Source organism: Marmota marmota, unplaced genomic scaffold (genome assembly GCF_001458135.2).
Source record: "Marmota marmota marmota unplaced genomic scaffold, marMar, whole genome shotgun sequence".
In the NCBI taxonomy this organism is placed as follows: domain Eukaryota; kingdom Metazoa; phylum Chordata; class Mammalia; order Rodentia; family Sciuridae; genus Marmota; species Marmota marmota.
This window is the reverse complement of record NW_026000261.1, coordinates 6,930,431-6,952,327: the sequence shown is the minus strand read 5'-3', so window position 1 is coordinate 6,952,327 and position 21,897 is coordinate 6,930,431. Positions and strand designations below refer to the sequence as shown.

General features: G+C 36.7%; 1 protein-coding gene across 6 annotated transcripts in view; it reads left to right on the top strand.

The window, feature by feature from the left end:
• Positions 1–21,897, top strand: part of Mid2 (midline 2) — a 97,390-nt gene that overhangs the window by 52,970 nt on the left and 22,523 nt on the right. For all 6 annotated transcript variants that reach the window (XM_048796889.1, XM_048796886.1, XM_048796888.1 and 3 more), the window contains 2 exons: positions 15,375–15,482; positions 16,889–17,037. In XM_048796889.1, the coding sequence (XP_048652846.1) occupies positions 15,375–15,482; positions 16,889–17,037 (257 nt within the window). The remainder of the gene's footprint in view (positions 1–15,374; positions 15,483–16,888; positions 17,038–21,897) is intronic.

Sequence of the window (21,897 nt, the reverse complement as noted above, 5' to 3'; positions counted from 1 at the left end):
ATCCAGGGTTATTATTGAGACATGATTTGTATTCCCAGTTATTTTTGTTTAATTTTGGCAATTTATCTTGACTTGGTTTCTCTTTCGATTGATTTTCCCTTTAGTGTAATATCTCCCTTTGCTGATTTTCATTGTTGTTTTTCATTTCCTCTTCATGGAATATTTTGCCAAGGCTATAGTGTAGGCTTTCTCGTTGTAAATTCTTTTAACTTTTGTTTATCATGGAAAGCTTTTATTTCATCATCAAATCTAAAGCTTATTTTTGCTGGATATAAGATTCTTGGTTAGCATCCATTTTCTTTCAGAGCTTGGCATATGCTGTTCCTGGCTCTGAGGGTCTGGATTGAAAAATCTGCTGAGATATGAATTGGTCTCCCCCTATATGTGATCTGATTCTTCTCTCGTTGCCTTTAAAATTCTAGCCTTATTCTCTATGCTACACATTTTCATTATAATGTGACTTGGTGTAGATCTGTTGTAATTTTGTATATTTGGTGTCCTGTAAGCCTCTTGTATTTGGTTTTCCAATTCGTTCTTCATGCTTGGGAAATTTTCTGATATTATCTCATTGAAGAGATTGTGCATTCCTTTGGTTTGAAACTCTGGGCCTTCTTCTATCCCAATAACTCTCAGATCATTTTAATTATAAACATTCTTAACTCATTCTCTGACATTTCATCAACTGCACTGTCCATGGATTCTGTTATTTTAGTATCCTGGTTTATTTGGGGCACTTTCCTCCCCGCCCTTTTTTTTCATGTTGTCTATGTGATTTCCTTATTTGCAGTGTGGACCTGAGGTATCACAGTTTCTACCCTGTAATCTTGTAGTTTCTGTGCAGATTATCTGTACCTCACCTTGGTATTGGGCTTCCAGACCCTGCCAGTGTCCCAGGATGGATGCTACTGCAACTATAGGTGGTGGCGGCAATAGCAGGAACTAACTCAAGATAGCAGTGGAGGTGCCCCAAGATGGATGCAATGTCTTTCAGAATGTGGCTGAAAGGGTGGGCCTTACACTGACTTTGGGATGCCTGCTTCAAGATGCAGCTGCTTCTAGGCCCTGTCTGTTGTCCTAAGGTAGAGGCTACTGCAGGGGAAGGTAATGGGGATGGCTGCAGTGTCTCAAGATGGAAGTTGATTTGGGCTGGGGATGTGTCTCAAGCAGTAGCGCGCTCGCCTGGCATGTGTGCGGCCTGGGTTCCATCCTCAGCACCACATACAAAAAAAGATGTTGTATCCACCGGAAACTAAACTAAAATAAAATAAAATAAAAATAAATATTAAAATTCTCTCTCTTTCTCTCTCTCTCTCTCTCTCTCTCTCTCTCTCTNGTGGTTCCATTCCAAGTTTTCCAAGGAATCTCAATACTGCTTTCCATATTTTGGTTGCACCAATTTGCAGTCCCACCAGCAGTATAGGAGTGTGCCTTTCTTCCCACATCCTCACCAGCACTTATTGTTGTTTGTATTCTTAATAGCTGCCATTCTGACTGGAGTGAGATGAAATCTTAAGAGTAGTTTTGATTTGCATTTCTCTAATTGCTAGAGATGTTGAACATCTTTTCATATATTTGTTGATTGATTATATATCATCTTCTGAGAAGTGTCTGTTCAATTCCTTGGCCCATTTATCGATTGGGTTATTTGTGGTTTTGGTGTTAAGATTTTTGAGTTCTTTATGTATCCTGGGGATTAGTGCTCTATCTGATGTGCGTGTGGTGAAAATTTGCTCCCATTCTGAGGCTGTCTGTTCACCTCACTGATTGTTTCTTTTGCTGAGAAAAAGCTTTTTATTTTGAACCCATCCCATTAATTGAGTCTTGATTTTATTTCTTGTGCCATAGGAGTCTTACTAAGGAAGTCAGGGCCTAATCTGACATGATGAAGATTTGGGCCTACTGTTTCTTCTATTAGGTGCAGGGTCTCTGGTTTAATTTCTAGGTCATTGATCCACTTAGTGTTGAGTTTTGTGCATGATGAGAAATAGGGGCTTGATTTCATTTTGTTGCATATGGATTTCCAGTTTTCCCAGCACCATTTGCGGAAGAGGCTATCCTTTCTCCATTATATGTGTTTGGCACCTTTGTCTAATATGAGATAACTGTATTTATGTGGGTTGGTCTCTGTGTCCTCTATTCTGTACCATTGGTGTACAAGTGCCAATATTTTGGTGCCAATATTATGCCGTATTTGTTACTATTGTTCTGTAGTGTAGTTTATGGTCTAGTATAGTGATGCCGCCTGCTTTACTCTTCTTGCTAAGGATTGCTTTAGCTATTCTGGGTTAGGGCACCAATTTAAAAAGCAATAAATAGAAGGAAGACCAATAAGAGTACAGAAAAGGGAATAGGGGGAGGAAAAGAGGAAGTACTAGGTACTAAAAGGAGCAAATTATATTCCATACATGTATGATTATATCAAAATGAACCTCTCTGTTATGTATAACTATAATGCCCTAACAAAACCATTAAAAATAGACCATATGATAAAATTATACTGATTGTTGGCTCCGTAGAAAACTTCAGAAGATATAGTGTATAACATTAGGAGTCACAGTTGTTGTCACTGTCTTAGTAGTAATAGTAAAACAAATAAAAAAAATACAAGTATTTGACAACCTAGCATATATCAGGAAAGATATTAGGTGCTTTATATATGTTATTTAATTTAATAAATATATACAAAATCACATGAGTCTAGGTATTAGTGTTATCCTCATTTACAGAAGAAGAAACTGAGACCATTTACCCCAGATCAAATAGGGTTTTGGTAAGTAGCAGAACCAGGAGGCTAACCTGTGTGTGTGTGTGTGTGTGTGTGTGTGTGTGTTGTTGGTGGTGTTTGGCTTCAAAGTCCATTTTTTAACTATCTCCAATTTTAGTTTAATTTATTTTTGGTTCAAGAAAATATGCCCTCATCCCAGGACTCCCAGGATCCCATATTCCTTGACACTGCCTTTAGGGAATTTGTCTTTACAGCCCTTGCTGTGATCTTTGTCCGCCTCTGCCTCTGTCTCTGTCTCCCTGTGTGTTTCTATCTCTTTTTCTTTTTCTCCTTATCCCATCCTCACCAAGGTAACCTGGCCAAGGCCTCTAGTCAGGACCCCCTCATCCCTGTGGACTTTGCTCCATAGACACCTCTTAAGTGTAGTCTTTTTCCTGACATATAAGGGATTTGAGATCTGTGGAAATATATCCTCAAGACATCTTTGTTACCATAGAGTTGGGGATTATTCTAAGGCTTCCCTTCCCAGTAATCTTTTCATAAAGAATTTCTCAGGTTGTTGTTCTTGGGGTTCTTTCCTGGTACTTCTCTATCTTTTCTCACTACCTCCCAGCCCAGCCCTACAGCTTCAAGGCAATACAAGCCATTCATGAGCTCTTTCCACTCTTCCACTTGTGCTTTGTTTCTCCTAGTGATCATCTGGCTTTCTGAATGTAGAACCAAAGGGTTTTTTTCCCCTTTGTCATCCAAAGTCCCCTGCCTTAAAATGTGTGACTTCTTTCTCAGGACAATGCCCTACTTTGAATTTCTGTGGTCCTTCTGATAGAGATTCATGGCTCTGTATGTATATAGGAGTATCACGATGCTGATACCTTCTCCCAGAAGTGAAGGCCTTAGGGGAGGAATGCTTGTATCAATCAGACTTGAGTATAAAGAGGGACTAAATTCTCTCTATAGTCCTGTTTGAGGCTAAAGAAGGCATAAGCTTTCATTGGCTTGCCTTGGTCTTCTTTGCTTATATAATTTCATGGTTGTGAAAGGCAGAAAAAAGGGTAGCTTTGAAAATGCCCTGGACTAGGAATTTGGAATCTTGGATTCTGATACTGGCTCTGCCACCTGCCAGCTACATAAACTCAGGCAGTGTGGCCTGTGCATATCTCTATTACTTGGCTGAATCGGAATTTCCTGATTACATGTTATTTCCTTCATTGGAATATAAGCTTCCTGAAGGCAGTGGCTATGACCATGTCACATTCACTTTGGAGACTAGAGTTCCTAACTATTCTTTCTGACACATTTGGTCACCTTCAGCATCCATTTTCCACACTGTTGTGGGAATAAGCTTTCTAAAGTGCAACATCCCTCATATCTTTCCTTTCCCACAAACCCTTCAATGGTTACCCATCACCTTTAAAATAAAAATTTATAAGACCCAGCACAAGCAGAACCCTGCCTATCTTACAAGCCTGTTCTTTTACCATCTGTACCATATACTTTGTTCATTCATTCCATAAATATTTAAGCATATTTTTGCCTCGAGACAGGCACTGGGAACACTATGGTGGACATGGCACTTATCTTCTTAGAAGTTACACTCTCTCCCTTTTCTTCTGGCTGACTACTGCTTGTTGCATAAGACTCAGTTCAAGTGTCACCTCTTCCAGAAAGCCATCACCCATACACCATGCTTTTCTCTGAACCTCCCATATCTAGTTCAGGGGTTCCTCCTTTATACCCTGTACATACTTTCATCTTAGCACTTATATGTGCCAATTTGTCTCTTCATCAGACTAAACTATAAACACGGATATTATACCTTATCCAGTTTTCTTTTTATACCCAGCACATGGCTTGGTACACAAAGTATACTGAGAAAGGATAACCAAGTAAACAGTACCCTCTGGTGGCTGGCTGATGAAAGTACAATCTTTCCTTTGGAAGTATGATTGGAGTACAGCCAATAACCTAGGAAAAGCAACATTTTTTTTTTTTTAATATTGGGAAAGGAAATATTTCAGAACACATGGCCTTCTAGAACCTAGGTTGTTATTGTAACATCTTTTTCATAATTCAGCAAACAATATTGAAGTGACAGAAGAGATAAAAGAAAATCATTTTGAGTAATTGTGTAGAAAAAAGGGAAATTTATCTCATGTAATGAAGAAGCATAACACAGCACATTCATTACACAGTATCCATGCGGAATTGGTTTCAGGATCCCCTTCAGATATGAAATCCACAGATGCCCTTACATAATATGGTGCAGTATTTGCATGTAACTTACCCACATCCTCCAATATACTTTAAATAGCTCTAAAGTACACTTTATACAATGTAATGCTATATAAATAGTTGTTATGCTGTATTGTTTAGGGAGTAGTGACAGAAACCCTGTACATGTACAGTGCAGATACAATATCTTTTTCCAAATATTTTCAATCTGAGTTTGGTTAAATCTACAAATATGGAACCCATGGATACTGAAGGTCAAATTACACATTTTTCTTTATATCTTTATTGCATGGCCAACACACACATATTCATTCATTCCACAAATATTTATAAAGCACCTAGGGTATGCCAGGCATTATTCTATGTGTGGAGGCTGCAGTAATGAACACAATGAAATCTTTAGCCTTATGGAGTTTACATTCTACTGGGGGGAGATGCATAATAAAACATGTATATTATAAAAAAATGTATATTCTTAGCTGGGCTCAGTGGCACACGCCTGTAATCCCAGCAGCTCCAGAGGCTGAGGCAGGAGAACCATGAGTTCAAAGCCAGCTTCAGCAAAAGCAAGGCACTAAGGAACTCAGTGAGACCCTGTCTTTAAATAAAATACAAAATATGGCTGGGGATATGGCTCAGTGGTTAAGCACCCCTGGGTTCAAGTCCCAATAGCTAAATAAATAATAAATAAATATTCTTATTAAGGATTATAAGTGGTATAAAAATAAGATAGAATGAGGTACATGTATGTGAAAGAGAAAGAGAGAGAGAGAGATGGATATATATATATATATATATATATATATATATAGAGAGAGAGAGAGAGAGAGAGAGAATTTCTGATTCAAGCCATTTATCATATATGTGCAAGGGCCTGAAGATGTAATAGGGTGTATCAGTTAGGTTTTCAGAAAACTATAGAAATATTGAGTCACTAGGATTGTCTAAGAGATTGTGGGACTTCCCCAAAGTTTGTGTTTTCTTTTTTCAAATTTTTATCTTGAAGTAGTTTAATTTCACATGGAAGTTACTTAAAAAATTAAAAATTCACATATATCATTTACCAAACCTTCCCCAGCACTAATATCTTACATAACCACCTAATTATGAGAATCAGGAAACTATCATTGTTACAATAATATATTGAGAAAACTCCAGGCCCGATTAAATTTTTTTTGCCAGTTTTTACATGCACTTAGCTTTCTGGGTGCATGTATATTTGTGTGTATATTTGTATATGTTTTTTTTTTTTTGTGTGTGTGTGTGTAATTTTAACACATGTATAGATTCTGGTAATCACCACTGTAATTAGGATGGCATAGTTTATCATCCCCCCAATCTCATTCGTGCTACCTCTTTATTGTTATATCTGCCTTCCCTTGCAACCACAGATCTGTTTTTCATGCTTATAGTTTGGTCATTTCTAGAATGTTATGTAAATGGAATCATATAGCATGTAAAATATTGTGATTTTTCTGTTACTCATCATAATGCCCCTGAGATTCATTCAAATTGTATGGATAGTCTTTATTTTTTACTTTTATTACCAAATAGTGTTCTATTGTGTAGATGTTTCCCAATTTATTTGTCCTTTCTCCAAGTAAAGAACTTTTCAGTTGTTTTCAGTTTTTGGCTAATGCAAACAGAGCTGTTATGAACATTCCTGTAGGTTTTTTTTTTTCCATCAACATAAATGTTCATATTTCTAGGGTAAATGCATAGTGCTAAGAATTGGAAAGTTTTATGTCTTCAGAGGAGTTTATAAGCGAGTGCTATGCTTCACAAAATAAGCAGTAGAGTGGAAAGAACACTGGGTGGGGAGTCAAAAGATCTGCCTCTGGAGCTTGGCACTGTCACTTCTTAATAGTAATGTTAGATAGGCCCCCTCCCCTCTCTAGGGCTTATATTTCTATATATAAACTGAAAGGGTCAGAATATATGATTTTGTAGTCTTTTCTACATCTTTTCCTTTCATGGTTCTGAAGACATATGAAAGAGGTTTCTCCCTCATTTCAAATAAAATTTATAGCTATGTAAGGAAACTACTATATGCAAAACCTAGGTTATATATTCCCACTTTTTATTTCATGTTTTAAGCAGTTACCTGATATGAAAATAGATATGGGGGATACAGTAACTAACCTTAAGGCTATAAAAGTTTGGTGGTCTGAACCCTGGAGAGGAGGAACTCCAAAACCAATAATGAATAGCCAAAAAACAAAAGCCATTCCTAAAGCATATATGTGGAACAAAGTGTCCTTGCTCTCTGTCTTCAATATTTTTATTAGGTAGACTAGGTAAAATAAGCATGGAATATGTGTATGTGAGCATTATTTATGTTTTCTAAATATGTTTCATTTTATGTATCTCTACAGTATATTTTTCCCAAAAGGAAGGAAATACACAAAACACTTGCAATGGTTAACTCTAGGGAATGTGATTATCTTCAGAGGAAATTCAAAGGGGGAAAAGAAGCATGTTTGTGAACATTCTCTCTCTCTCTCTCTCTCTCACACACACACACACACACACACACACACAGAGAGAGAGAGAGAGAGAGAGAGGAGAGAGAGAGAGAGAGAGAGAGAAAGAGAGAGAGAGAAGTTAAAATCAAAGACATGAGGCAACTATAAATACTGGCTGATATTTACTAGTTTTATGATCCTGGACAAGTTACATAACTTCTATGTTTCTCAGTTTCTTCTGTAGAATGAGAATCATAATAAGAGGGTCTACGTCACAGGACTAAGTATGAGTTAAAATACATGAAACATTTAGAATAGTGCCTAGCATGTGGCAAGCACTAGAAAAGGGTTCACTATTATATATTTTTCCCCCAAGCTGACAGGAAACCTCTCAGTCAATGTCTTCCTAGAGGCCTCCCATAGCCTGTGGTTTGGAGCCCAATTCAGTAGCATTCTTTCACTGTTAGAGATGCCTTAGCTGCCACCTCCCCATCCATACTACTTTTCTAACTCAAACAGCCTATTCTTCACCTACTTCCAACTCCACCCTCTTAATCTCTGTCCCCTTTTCCTGCCAAAATATAATAACTTAGGAACTGAGGCCATAGATTGCTTAACTTACTTCAGTAAAAAAAATAATAATAACCTCCTAGCCTGTAGTTACTCCAGGAGAGGAAACTAAAACTCCGATTAATAGTTTCACATATCCATTAGTACTTAAGTGGCCACCTCTCACTAAATCTAAAGAAACAGATAAGAACCCAATGTGATAGACATAATTATCCAAAGTACATGTATGAAGACACGAATTGATGTCAACATACTTTATATACAACCAGAGATAAGAAAAATTGTGCTGTATATGTGTAACAAGAATTGTAATGCATTCCGCTGTCATTTATTTTTTAAAAAATCAATAAAAACCAATAGAACCATTAAAGAAATTACTGCTTCATTTAGTTATTTTTATATAAAGCTAGCAGGACAATCTTTGAAATGCTGTGGTGTTTCAAAAACAAAAAGGAAAATAGTTTCTCCTATTTATTCATTTGAATCTTCCTGATACAACAGGACTGTGCCACTGAAGGTGCTGGGGTGTGTGTGTGTGTGTGTGTGTGTGTGTGTGTGTGTGTGTCTCCTCAAAGTGCAATCTGGTTTAACACATTAGCATCGTTGCTGCCACAGTGATTGCTGTCTGCTTCATAAACACTGCATTTTCTTATAAAAATCTAATGAAGTCTTTGCAGCTCACTAAGATGACAAAGCTGTTCATAACATCTTCTTGATAATTTATCAGATGTCCAATTTACCTCCTACTTTTCCTTCTCATTTCCCTTGTATAGAAAGCAACTGCATGTTGAATGAAGTCCAATTCAGCCTTTTTTTCCCTGATGTTATGGAATCTGAGAGAGTGGGCTAAGGCAACTGTGGGAAGTGGGGAGCTTGTCATGCCCTCCCACTTTGAATACAGTGCCTGCTTTCTCTCTCTACCTTGTTCTCAACAATACTTGAAGTGTTACTATAGTGCTAAATTCCTGACATTTCATCCAGGTACTTTCAGAGACACAAAACGACAGCATATTCTTTATAATAGATCTGCAACCTCCATTTCCAGCCTTATTTCCTCCATTGTATCTGTCAGGCTGATTTGCTTTACCCAAGCAAATTCTCTACTTTTCTGCCTGTGCTTTTGCTCATATTATTTATAACATTCTCTCTGGCTGGATTTGTTTCCTTAAATCCCACTTCTTTTTATGTTTCTATTGGTTCTCTTTAGTTATACATAACATTTAGGATACATTTTGACAAAATTATAAAAGCATGGAATATAATTTGTTCTAATTCAGTCCCCAGTATTTCCCCTTTCCTTTCCCTCTTCCCTTCCCCTATCTCCTTCCCTCTCATTTACTGTTCTTTTTGCTATTATAGTTTTTTTTAATTAGTGTCTTGTGGATATACATGATGGTGAGACTCACTGGTATATTCATATATGTACATAGGAATGTTAGGTCAGATTCATTCTACTGTTCTTTCCTTATCCCAGTCCTCCTCCCTCCCCTTCAATCTCGTTCATCTACTCCACTGATCTTCTATTTTTTTATACCCCCTTATTTTGGATTATCTTCGGCATATCAGAGAAACATTCAACCTTTGACTTTTGGAGGCTGGCATCTATCACTAAGCATGATAACCTCCAGTTCTATCCATTTAGTAGTGATTATCATAAAGTCATTCTTCTCTATGGCTCAGTAATACTCCCTTGTATATGTATACAACATTTTCTTTATCCATTCATCTGTCGAAGGGTACCTACATTTGTTCCATAGCTTGGCTATTGTGAATTATGCTGCTATTTACATTGATCAAGAACAATTTAGCTACAGGAAACCTACCTGAATTCTCTGGTTGTCCTTTTCTGGACAAATATTGTTTTCCCTTCTGTAAGTTCTACTACATCTTTATTTGTATCCTATTATATTATTTGTTTTGTTGTTTCCTAAATTATAATTAGTTGTATCCTCGTTTTCTCTACTACATTGCAAATACCTTGAAGGCAGAAGTGTTGAGTCTTATTCCCACTCAGGAAATGACGAGCACTCAACAAATGTTTGCTGAAATAAAAACTTTCCCAAATGATTTTTAACGCTAGAATTTCAGAATCTTCTAGGTGGAATGGGAATATATATTTGGGTAACAGATTTGAAGAAATAAACCAGTCTGGTATTTACTGTGTAGAGTGGAAGACACTAAGATGGAAAAGTCAACAAGGATCCTGTTGCCATATAAACACATTGCATTTGCGTCTGGTTATATAGAATCATCTACTACTTTATATATATTGTTCCACCTGAACAGGAAATGTCAGTGCCTTCTATACTCCTGTACAGTACTCTGTAGGGCTGATGGGTATGACTGAGCTGAGGGGAGAGTGTGAATGGGGAAGTTTCTCATGGGTATAAATACGGAGGGAAAGCTGATAAACTTTATTTATTTATTTTACTAGGAATTGAACTCAGGGGCACTTAACCATTGAGCCACATCCCCAGCCTTTTTTACTTTTTGTTTTGAGACAGAGTATCTCTAAGTTGCTTAGGGCCTTGCTAAATTGCTGAAGCTGACCTTGAACTTGTGATCCTCCTGCTTCAGCCTTCTATGTTACAGGGATTATAGGTGTGAGCCACCAATCCCAGCAAGGCTGATGAACTTTAATCATAGGAATAAAAGACCTATAGAACGAACATATGAGAGACCTCTTAAAAATTATCAAATAAGTTCTCTTCAAGAAGTTAAGGGTACAAAGATCTAGTCCATTTACATTTCAAAATATGTTTTTTAGTTGTAGCTGGACACAATACCTTTATTATTTGTTTTTATGTGGTGCTGAGGATCCAACCAAAGGCCTTGCGCTTGCTAGGCAAGCGTGCTACCACTGAGCCACAACGCCAGCCCCCACTTACATTTTAATACAAAATTGAAACAATTGCCAAAATAGCTTTTGGTTGTTTGTTAAGTCTATTTCTTCATAGTGACCAGCAGTAAAATTCTTCCAACAAGGGACTTGTATGTTTGCATTAGGGAAGAGTAGAATTTTGGGAGGACTGGGGGTCTTACTATACAGTCATTCTTTGGGCTGGGAGGTAAGAAAGAACTTCAGGAAGTAGAGTAGAATGGGCAGTTTGAAAGAAATAACACAACTCGAAAACAATTGTCATCTTTGGGAAGAAAGTAAAAGTGCACAGAGCAGAATGAGGACCTGGGGACTTACAAGGGAAGCCTGTGTATCTAGGGCTTAGGTCCTGGAATATTGAGGCTGGGGCTCTTAGTCTTAAGCATCACAAACTGCCCCTTAGAGGTATTTTTTTTGAGGTGGGTAGATTTGCACAAGTAGATTGACAAAAATTACCCTAATGGTAATTTCAAGGAGGATAAATTGTTCCATAGACATAAAGCACTTTAATCAAACCCACTAACCCCAAACAAAGAGCAAAAGTCAAATAAAGAGCTGGGGTCTTCCATAAAACAACCAACCAAGGACACTTAAGGAGATAGCCCCAGTTATTTCCAACTAGGGGTTAATATGCATGTGAAATACCTTACTGCATTTTCAAACAAAACATCTGGGCTTTCAAGTGCCTTCCAAGCAATTTGAGTTGTTTTATTCACATCATGAAGGCAGTTTTTCCCCTGGAGTATTTCCTGTTCAGAAAACACTTAAATACCCTGCTCTTTGGGGCTGCTTCTTGACATGGAAAGATTTTAATGCCACTCTTTACCTTCAGTTTGGGATTTTGCCTCTTCAGCCAAACTTCTGCTCCACCAGTCATGCTGGGTTGTTTTATCTCCTCTGATGTGGCTGTCGAAAGACCCTTCCTGCACAAGCTCCCACCCTTCAACTTATATTTTATCTACAAAATACATTTATGAAAGTGTGTTTTATAATGCTTGGCATTATCATTTTGATATTCTACTGTGTTAAAGTAATCAGTAAAATGTTTCATAAGCATTCACTGTGTGTAAAGCTTAGGGCCAGGTACCAAGGGAGGAGCAAAGTAGCGTATAAACCTTTCCTTTCCTCGGAGCTTGTTGTCTAGCTTTTTCAGCAAGGGACTATTTGACCTTTCCTTTCTATTCCTGTTATCCCCCCTGGCTAGGCCCTGTTCACATCACTATAGCTTCCTAATTTGCCTGCAAGGTTGCAATTACTCCCATCACATCAATCCCAGTTTCTCTTCTCAAAAGTCAACTGTGGTCATCCTCCCATCACATTACCTTCCCTCTATTCAAAACTATTTTTTTTCAAAGATAGCATATTGCCTGAAGAATAAAGTTTGGCAATATGTTGTCTTACACAAACCCTATTGCATGGTTTGATATATACCCCCACTCTTACATTTAAATCTAAATCTTACTCCATCTTTAAGATTCAATCCAAGTCCCATGACATTCATGCATCTTTTCTCCATTTCCCCACTGAGGGTCTGATCTTTCCTTTCAGTTTCTGTGATTATACTCTACATCATTCATTTGGTGTTTAACTTCTGCTACCATGACTGGTTTGTTTTACATGTATAAGCATCTTCCCCATCTAGATTATAAATTTATTGAGGGCAGAACTTTAGCTTAATGCATTGCACACAAATATGTTTAATACCAGTTTGACAATGAAGATGGTGTTTTTTTTTTTTCTGGCTTTTGGGTAAAGAAAGATGCTGGAGGTAGATTAGTTGAGGAGGCTATTGCAATAATAATCCAAAAGGGTGATTAATGAAGGCCTCAATTTATTGACTCCTTGACTCAGATCATCACTTTATTATCAAAGGAGCCTTAGCAAGATTGAAAAGAATGGAAAGACTTTAAGACTGTTGTGAGTTTATGTGGGGGATGAGGGAGAAGTAGAAGTCAAAGTTTTACTGAACCTGACAAACTGTAATACTCATAGTACCATTGACAAAAAAATAAGTCAGGAGTGAAGGACAAATCGGGAGAGGAGATGATATTTGTCTTTAGATATAGTGTAGAGAGTTTAGGATAACTTGGGTGATCAAATTGATGTGCCTAGCAAGCAGAAAAACAAAAACAAAAACTTTTTATCACCATTGAATTCAATCTAACAGATATTTACTTAACATATCCCATGTGTCATTCATTATGCTGGAGATACACAAAGTCAAATAAGACATAGTTCCTGGCCATCAGAATTCATGTTTAAGTGGGAAAAGCAGACTAATACAATTGCTATGATATAAGGTAGTAAATGGTGTTACTGAATTATATATAAAGTGCTATGGAAATATAAAGAGGGGACCAATTGATTGTGTATGGGGAGCTGAGAAGAAGTTACAAAAGTGATGACCATGGATAGAACTTTGAAAGATAAGTAGAAGTTTGTTCAATAATGCGGACATGCCCTTCCAAGGAAAAGGGTAATCATAGGCAAAGTCACAGAACATGAAAGTTCATTGATTCTAGGGGAACAGCAAGGACTCTGAAATGACTAAAGAAAAGGGGATAACAGGATAAAGATAAATGATACAAAAGACATAATGATTGTCAGAAATCAAAGATGTGTTGTTATATTAATCTGGAGAGGCAATATGTGTAACAGGTAAAAATATAGACTCTGGTGTTTGATTCCCTGGATCTAAATCTCACTTTTATCACTACTAGCTGTGTAGCCTTGAGCAAATCACTTAATTTCTCTGTGCTCAAGTTTCCCTACCTGTCAAAGGGGAATGATAGATACCTGCCTCATAGGATTGTTTTCAGAATTGAGAGAGCTGATATTTGTAAACTGGTAAAGCAGTGTCTGGCATAGAATAAGTGTTGTGTAAAGATTAGTTCAAGAACTAAATTATAAGTAACGAGATTGCACACCATTTTTTACTACACCAGTAGCAGCTCAAAAAGAGAAACTATAAACGGGCAGTGCCTAAGTTTCCAGATACTCTAAGCAAGGACCCAAGGAGAATTAGATAAATCTCTTATTCTTGGATGAGTGTGAGTTCCTTGAGATGTTAAGATATCTGCCTTGGAAAGGTAGATACAATTTAGGGAAAGGAAGGGTAGTCAGAGGAAAAAGAAAGTGCAATGGTCAGAGTAGGAATGTTCACTTGAAATAAGTGGAAGCTCCCATTGTGCCATTCTCCCTGGAATATGGAAATAAAGCAAAATAAGTTTGTCACTCACTGGCTAATAGATTTTATTTTGGTTAAATAATAAACAGGAAATTATCCAGTAGGGGCCTTAGAGGCTGGGAGAGGAGGTAACAGGTTCCAGGCAAAGCTATCTTGCTGGGATTGAAGTATGTAGAGGAACCTTGTTAAAAAAAAAGACAGATAGCAATTAGAAATGCAGCCCTGCCTTGCTAATGAAGCACAGGTAGCCCCTTGAGTTTTGATGCTCTCAAGTAACCCATGTCTATTCCTCAGCCTTCTAGAGCTCTGCTCGAGTGATCCTTGAATAGACTCTTGGAATGATTGTGCTTCCCTGTGTGACTGCTCTGTGTGCTGCTGAAATGGAACTGAACCTCATCTGCCCACCCAGCCTGCCAAAGGGTTTCACTTGACAGAACTTGGTTTGAATTCTGGTTTTACCACTTTCTAACTATGTGACTTGGAGCAGGTCACTAAAATTCTCAGAGCCCCAGCTTGCCTGTCTGAAATGCAAATAAAAATGATTCCTATGTCATAGAGTCATATGGATAATTATATGAAATTTTTATTTCTAAAGTGCTTGGCACACTAAATGTTTGAAAAAATGTTAGTTGTTGGTCCCTTTCTTTCCCTTCACATTTAGGCAGCCCCCAAATGCCCTGCTCTCATTTTAGCCCCTTCTGGTGGCTCTGTACCATATAATATGAATAGTGATAGAGATGAGTAGAAAAAGAAATCAACCCATGGAAAAGCAATGAAAAATAGTATTCTTTTTCAATTCTATCTACACATTCATATATTTAATGTGAAAATGTATCTGCATATTCATATATTTAGAAGGTAGAAGGGAACAAGGAAACTGAAAACATTTTTGGTGAGGACAGCTAAAAATATATTGTTGCATTGTTATCTTAATATTATTGTGCCTGTGGAGAAGGATCCTCTTTTCCTGACATACATAAATCTCCTTACCCTCTTTACAAAAGAATATCAGGAGGACAGGGTGCTGGAGTAAAGGGAATTGCACAGTGGGAATAACATGCCCCATCTCATCTGTCCTTCTGCCCAGCTTTCCATTAACCATCATGACCTACCAGAGGCCCGGAGAGCTTCCTATCTGTGGTGCTTCAATGCCCTTGCATCATTAATATCATCATCTCTACTCTTCTTCTAGGAGTGGATCTTATCGAGGGAGGTATGGAAGAAGTTGTGCATGTTTAGCTGTCAGTCCGAATCTTTTAGAGCCAGCAGGGGACAAAGGCAACAATCACTGTGTAATACTCTGGACTTTCTTGGCAGGTGAATACTGCTATGCATGAGGCAAAACTTATGGAAGAATGTGACGAGTTGGTAGAGATCATCCAGCAGAGGAAGCAAATGATTTCTGTCAAAATCAAAGAGACAAAGGTAAAGCACAGCACTTCAGTGAAGCCAAGGAAGAGTTGACTCTTTATAAATGAAAGAGTTGAATCCTGATGATTGCAGTTTGAAATTAGATCATGAAAGCAAGAAGAAATGAGGTTATAGGAAGAAAGGCAAAGAAGCAATGTTTGGCCTAGTGCTATGGATCCAATAAGAAGTATAGCAGATCTGGATACTAGAAACATATTATACCTTGTCCTAGTTGTTGGTTTCATGCATGTATATATGTGTAAACATTCACTGAGTTGTATACTTAGGATCTGAGTGCTTTACTGTTTGTTGTAAGTGAACACAAAGAAAGAAAAAGAAAAAAGTAATAATAGAAATATTGGTTAGAATTATGGAAAGACTGTGAATGTCACTATGAGTACTTTGGCTTTAGACTGAATGGTGTTGGGAAGCCATTCTAGAAGACTGATTGATATGGCCAGATAGAGCAGATCGGATGATGCTGAAGTCTGGGAAGTACATTAGGAGGCTTACAACATGATTCTTCATATGAATTGTTGAAGACCTAAAGCAGAATGTAGACAGCACACACAGAAGGAAAGAGCAGAATAGGTAGTGCCAACAAGAAAATGATTGGAATCATCCAATTTATTTAGGTATAAAAGATGAAGGAGAGAGAGGAGTCCAGAAAAACTCCCAGATTTTTAAAAACTTGGGAACTGAAGAATCATGGTCAAAAACATCAGCTGTGAGCCTCCATGCAGCTATATGGTTTTAGGTTTGACGGCCTGCTGGTCAGTGTTAGTGATCATAAGCTCATGCTGTGGGCACAATGTAAAAAGTTATGAGAGTCTGGTTTGATGGCCAATACTTTATGCCATTCTGGGTAGCTCCAGTTAACAGGAATGGAAGCTTCCAAGAACACAGATTTGTGTACCCACAGGTATGTGTAAAGATATTTAGAGAAATATATATATATATATATATATATATATATATATATATATATTCATAAAGAAAAATGAGGTACTTCTTGTGAAATTTATGTGCAAAAGTATATTGACGATAAAATGTAAACAATGGTGATCTCTAGGTGATAGCAGTTCTTTTTTATACTTTCAACTTTTTAGCTTTTCTATAATGAGCATGGACTGCTTCTACAATCAGTAAAATTAATATTATTAATATAAAGAGGAGGTAGATAACAGAGTACATGGCTGAGTGCAACATAAGTAAGGGAGCTGTAGATTGGAGGAGGAGGGGTTGGCAAGAGAGTTTTTAGTGGGTGGGGTGAGAAGGTGAATGGTTAGTAAAGGGATCATGGGGTGTTAATAAGCCTTATTTTTAGAATCACTGCAGCAGATCTCCTTCAACTTGTTTTATTGTTTTTAATTAAGTGCTGTGTCTTTATCTTATTTTTTTCTTTGACTAATTCCTTTAAGGTTATGAAACTAAGAAAGTTGGCACAGCAGGTTGCTAATTGCCGCCAGTGTCTTGAACGGTCAACGGTCCTCATCAACCAAGCTGAGCATATCCTCAAAGAAAATGACCAGGCACGGTTTCTACAGTCTGCAAAAAATATTGCTGAGAGGTGGGTTTCTTATATTCTTTTGAAATGTCCTGTATTGTGAAAAGGAACAAGCTTAAAAGTCAGTGAATTATATTCAGGCATGTATATAGCAGCTGCCATTTGAAGATTTTACCAGCTAGGTAATTCTTGAGCCTCAGTGGTAAATTTCCCTGTGGATTTCTGTATCCTTCTCTCCATCTTTGCAGCCTGCCAGTTCTTTTAATGTGCAGCCAAACATGAGGCCTAGCTACTGCCTTCTCTCCTTGTTGCTCACTTAGAGCTTGAGCTCTCTGTGATGGTAGTGGTGTAGGGTCAGAGAAACTTTTGGTTACATTGATAGGTGTGTGCCTTTCTGAAGTATACATGCAGTTTCTATTGTTTTTATTTAATTCTTGCTTTTATAAAACATTTAGAGCAATGATAATTTGACTTTTATTTAGTCACTTTCTTTGAAAATCTGATGAAATTGATGAACCTTATTCCAGAGTGGAGAAAATGCATTTTAATCTGTACAATTAGAAAAATGAGAAATTATACCCCAATGATACAAATGTATGAATTGCCAAGATCATTGTAATGTCATGTGTAGATAATAATAAAAAAAAATGTAAAAAAAAGAAAATGCATTTTAGATGTATACACAGAGAATTTTGTATATAATTTTATGATGGATTTTTAGAAGCCCATCTATAAACTATTGGCAGAGTCCATGGCCTAAAGTGAAACATTGTTGAGTATAATCTCCAAGGCTTCAAGGGGATACAGTAGATCATTAGGCCAGACTTAACCTCCTGATTTCTCCCTCTCATTCATTGGAGAATTGGGTTCCAGCTCATAGTCTTCTTCATATTGCTTGTGCATCATTATGGTGACTTTAGCTGCACCCATATGACTGACCCATCTAATGCTCTAGCCATTTAGCACTCGCCCCAACATCTGTTCCTCCAGTGACTCTCACCTTGGCTCCACTTCATCCACCCACTCCCATGGACTAAATGCTGAACCTTATCCTCACTCAGAGTTGCACTGAAATCATAAACTGAAGCATCCCACTTTCTAATTACAACTCCATGCTTAAAACTCTTTGCTTCAAATGCATCTCTATTTTTGAACTCCATTGGGACTTCTAATCTGGACTCCTATTCTTTTTTCCTCCCTACCAGCTACTTCCTGTCTTCACTTCTTTCTTTAACCTATTTTGGATCTGTGATTTCTTCCTTCAGCTATTCTTTTCAATCTGCCCAATTCCATTGCTCATTGTCCTTTTATCACACCCACCTGATAAAATCCTAACCCCGAATCACTCCACCTATTCTTAATATTTTCATGCCTGTATTTGAGTTGCAGAACTTTGCTGGAAAAATCACATAGCCAAACAGGTTGGTACTATTTTACCAAAAATGTGTGGCTTCTCATCTGACCTGAGCCTTAAGTACTGATTTAAAATCTTGTTGTGTTGCTTTAGTCCACTTCCTTTTAAAGTCATCTCCACACTGGCTATTTTAAATCTTTTGTACTAGCTTCAAAATTCCAACCCAGCCTCCTTCCTGCTTAAGCTCAGGAAATGCCTGCCCATCCTTTTAAACTGAAAATGGTAGGTATGAAATGATAAATTCCTCATCTACTCATACCAAAGTGCTGGATACACCTACATCTACATCCATTACTTCTACCCTCTTTCTGTGTACAATGAAGAGATGTTCCTTCATTTGTCCTTTGACCACATGCCCTCTTTTTTCCCATAGCTTCAATTTCTGCCACTCTTTAGTTGACTTCACATCCACATTCAAAACCACTAATGTCTTTCCTACCTAAAAGCAAAAACAAAAATCCCTGAAACTTTCCTTTCCTCATATCCTCTCTAGCTGTCACCAAAGCCCTCTCCTTTTCTTCACATTAAACTACTTTTAAGACTTTCCAGGTCCTCACCCTTAATTTACCATAATATTTTAAATATATTTATGTCAAATGATACCTTGTGCATGATTAGAAAGTAAAATATTACTGCAAATCACATTGAAAGAAATATTAATCTTCTCATTTATAATTCCAGATCTATAATAATAATAATAGCAACAGCAACTTACTTTATGTTGGGTACTATGCTAAGTCTTTATAAGGACTAACACATTTAATCCTCATAAAAACCTTATGTGGTAGACTCTGCTACTACTACCATTTTATAAATAAGACAACAAGGTTCATAAAGGTTAAGCAACCTGCCTAAGATCACCCAACTAGTGATGGGCAGAAACTGGATTCAAATCTGTGGAGTCTAATATCATCATCTATATTTTCTCAACAAAGCCAAGCAATTTCAACTCTATTAGATATTTCAATGGGCATGAACTTTACATTTATAAATAGCATTCTTACATTGCTACTTTTATTTTCTCTTTTTAATCTTAGATATCAATTGACATGCAAATTTGGCAACATTTTCCTATTATGTTTTCAAATATTTTTAGGCTAATTCCTTCTTCTATTTTAGGGATTCTAATTACTTGTGTATTAGGGTGCCTAAAGTTGTCCTATGGTTTAATGATGTTCTTTTTGTTTGTTTGTTTGTTTTTTGGATTTTTTTTCCCTTGGTGTTTCACTGATATTTTTTCAAGTGCATTAACTTTTTCTTTTATAATGACTAATCTGCTCTTGACCCCCTCCAGTGTATTTTTCATCTCAAATATTGTAGTTTTCATCTCTAGAAGTTTGGGTCTTTCTAAAAATATCTTCTAAAATATCCACTTAAGATATTCAGCCTTTCCTCTAGTTTCTGAACATACAGAATAAAAATTTAATAACTATTTTAATGTTTTTGATTGCTAATTCTAACATTTGTGTCAGATCTGGGTCAGTTTCAATTGGTTGATTTTGTTTTCATGATGGGTTGTATTTTTTTATTCTTTGCATGTGGTATTTTTTTTTTATCAGATGCCAAATTTTGTGAATTTTATCTTGATGTTTTTTTAATCAGATGCCAAACTTTGTGAATATTATCTTGTTGGCTTTTTTATTATAAAGATTTGTAAACTTTGTTCTGAGACACAGTCAAATTACTTAAAAATAGCTTGATCCTTTTGAGTCTTGTTTTTAGATTTGTTAGGAGAAGGGCTGGTGGTATACTTACTTAGCGGTGGAATGCTTGCCTATCCTGTGCAAGGCCCTGGGATCCATCCCCAGCACTGCAAAGATTAGATGAGAGCAGAGAAGTGTCTAGTCTAGAATCGTTTTTCCTCGCTACTGAGGTGAAATACTTATGAGTGCTTTATACAGTGTCTCATGAATCCATGATTTTCTGGAACCACTGTGGGAGCAGACAATATTGCCACTATTTCTGGCCCTGTATTACCATCAGAGATTGTTCTCCCTAATCTTTTTAATTGATTCTTTCCCCAGCACTGGTAATTTCTTCCCATGTATATGTTGATCAGTATTCTGTTGAATACTACATGGAAACCCTCTGAAGATCTCTAGAATTTTCTTACTGTAGCTCTTTACTTTCTGGTTTTCTGCCTTGTGAACTCTACAAACTTATTTTCTCTCCATTCTTCACCCTGTCTCCTTAATTATGGGAAGTCAATCAGGCTGTGCCTGGATTTTCTCTTCCTCTACAAGTTTACATTCTTAATTTTTTGAAATAAAATTTCTCAGTGTTTCTTAATAGCACATAAGAAGCAAAATTTTTGAGAACTTTGTCTCAAAAATATTTTAAATTAATTTTCATTCTTCACAGGTTATAAATAAATTTTGTTTATAATTCTGAAAGCATGACTCCATTGTGTTCTGACTTCCAGTGTTGTATGGATAAGTTCACTGTCATTCTGATTTCCTGGTCTTATGAATATGACATATTTTTAAATGTACAAGTTTCCTTGAAATTAGCATTATTAGACAAGTTATGATTGTATACACTAGTGGGGTACAATATGATGTGTTGATATATCTACATGATATGGAATATTAAATTGAACTGATTAATATATATTTCACCTCACTTATATTTTTGTGGTGAGACATTTGAAATTTGCTCTCTTAGCTGTTTTGAAATATACAATATATGATTATAGACTGCAGTAACTCTGCTATGCAACAGATCTTAAAAACTATTCTCCTGAGGAGGGAAGGGGAAGGGAAATTACTGGGGAATGAGATTGATCAAATTGTGTTATGTGCATGTACGAATATGACATAATAAATTCCCCTATTATGTATAACTATAATGCACCAATAAAAATAAAAACGATTGCTCCTGTCTAAGTGAAATATTGTACCCTGTGAGCAATAACTTCCAATTCTCTCCCTCCACCAGCCTCTGGTAAACACTGTTATATTCCCAACATATATGAGTTGGACATTTTTAGATTTTACATATAAGTGAGATTATATGGTATTTGTCTTTCTCTGTCTGGCTTATTTTACTTAGCATATAGTCCTCTAGCTTTATCCATGCTGTCATGGATAAAGCTTTTAAGGCTAAATAATATTCCAGTGTGTGTGTGTGTGTGTGTGTGCATGCGCATATTATATATATATATATATATTCCATATTTTTTATTCATTCATCCATTGACAGAAACTTGTGTTGACTCTATATATAAGTTATTGTGAATACATATAAACATGGGGAGTTTGGCATGTTGATTTCAATTTCCTTTGTATATACATTGAGAAATAGGACGGTTGTATTGTATAATAGTTCTATTTATCATTTTTTGAGACACTTCATACAGTTTCCTTTAATGGCTCTATTAACTTACATTCTAACTAACAGTGTAAAAAGGTTCTCCTTTCTCTACATTCATGTCAGCATTTGTTATCTTTCACCTTCTTAATAATAACCATTAAAATCTAGAAGGTTTTAAAATCCTATCTTTATACCAA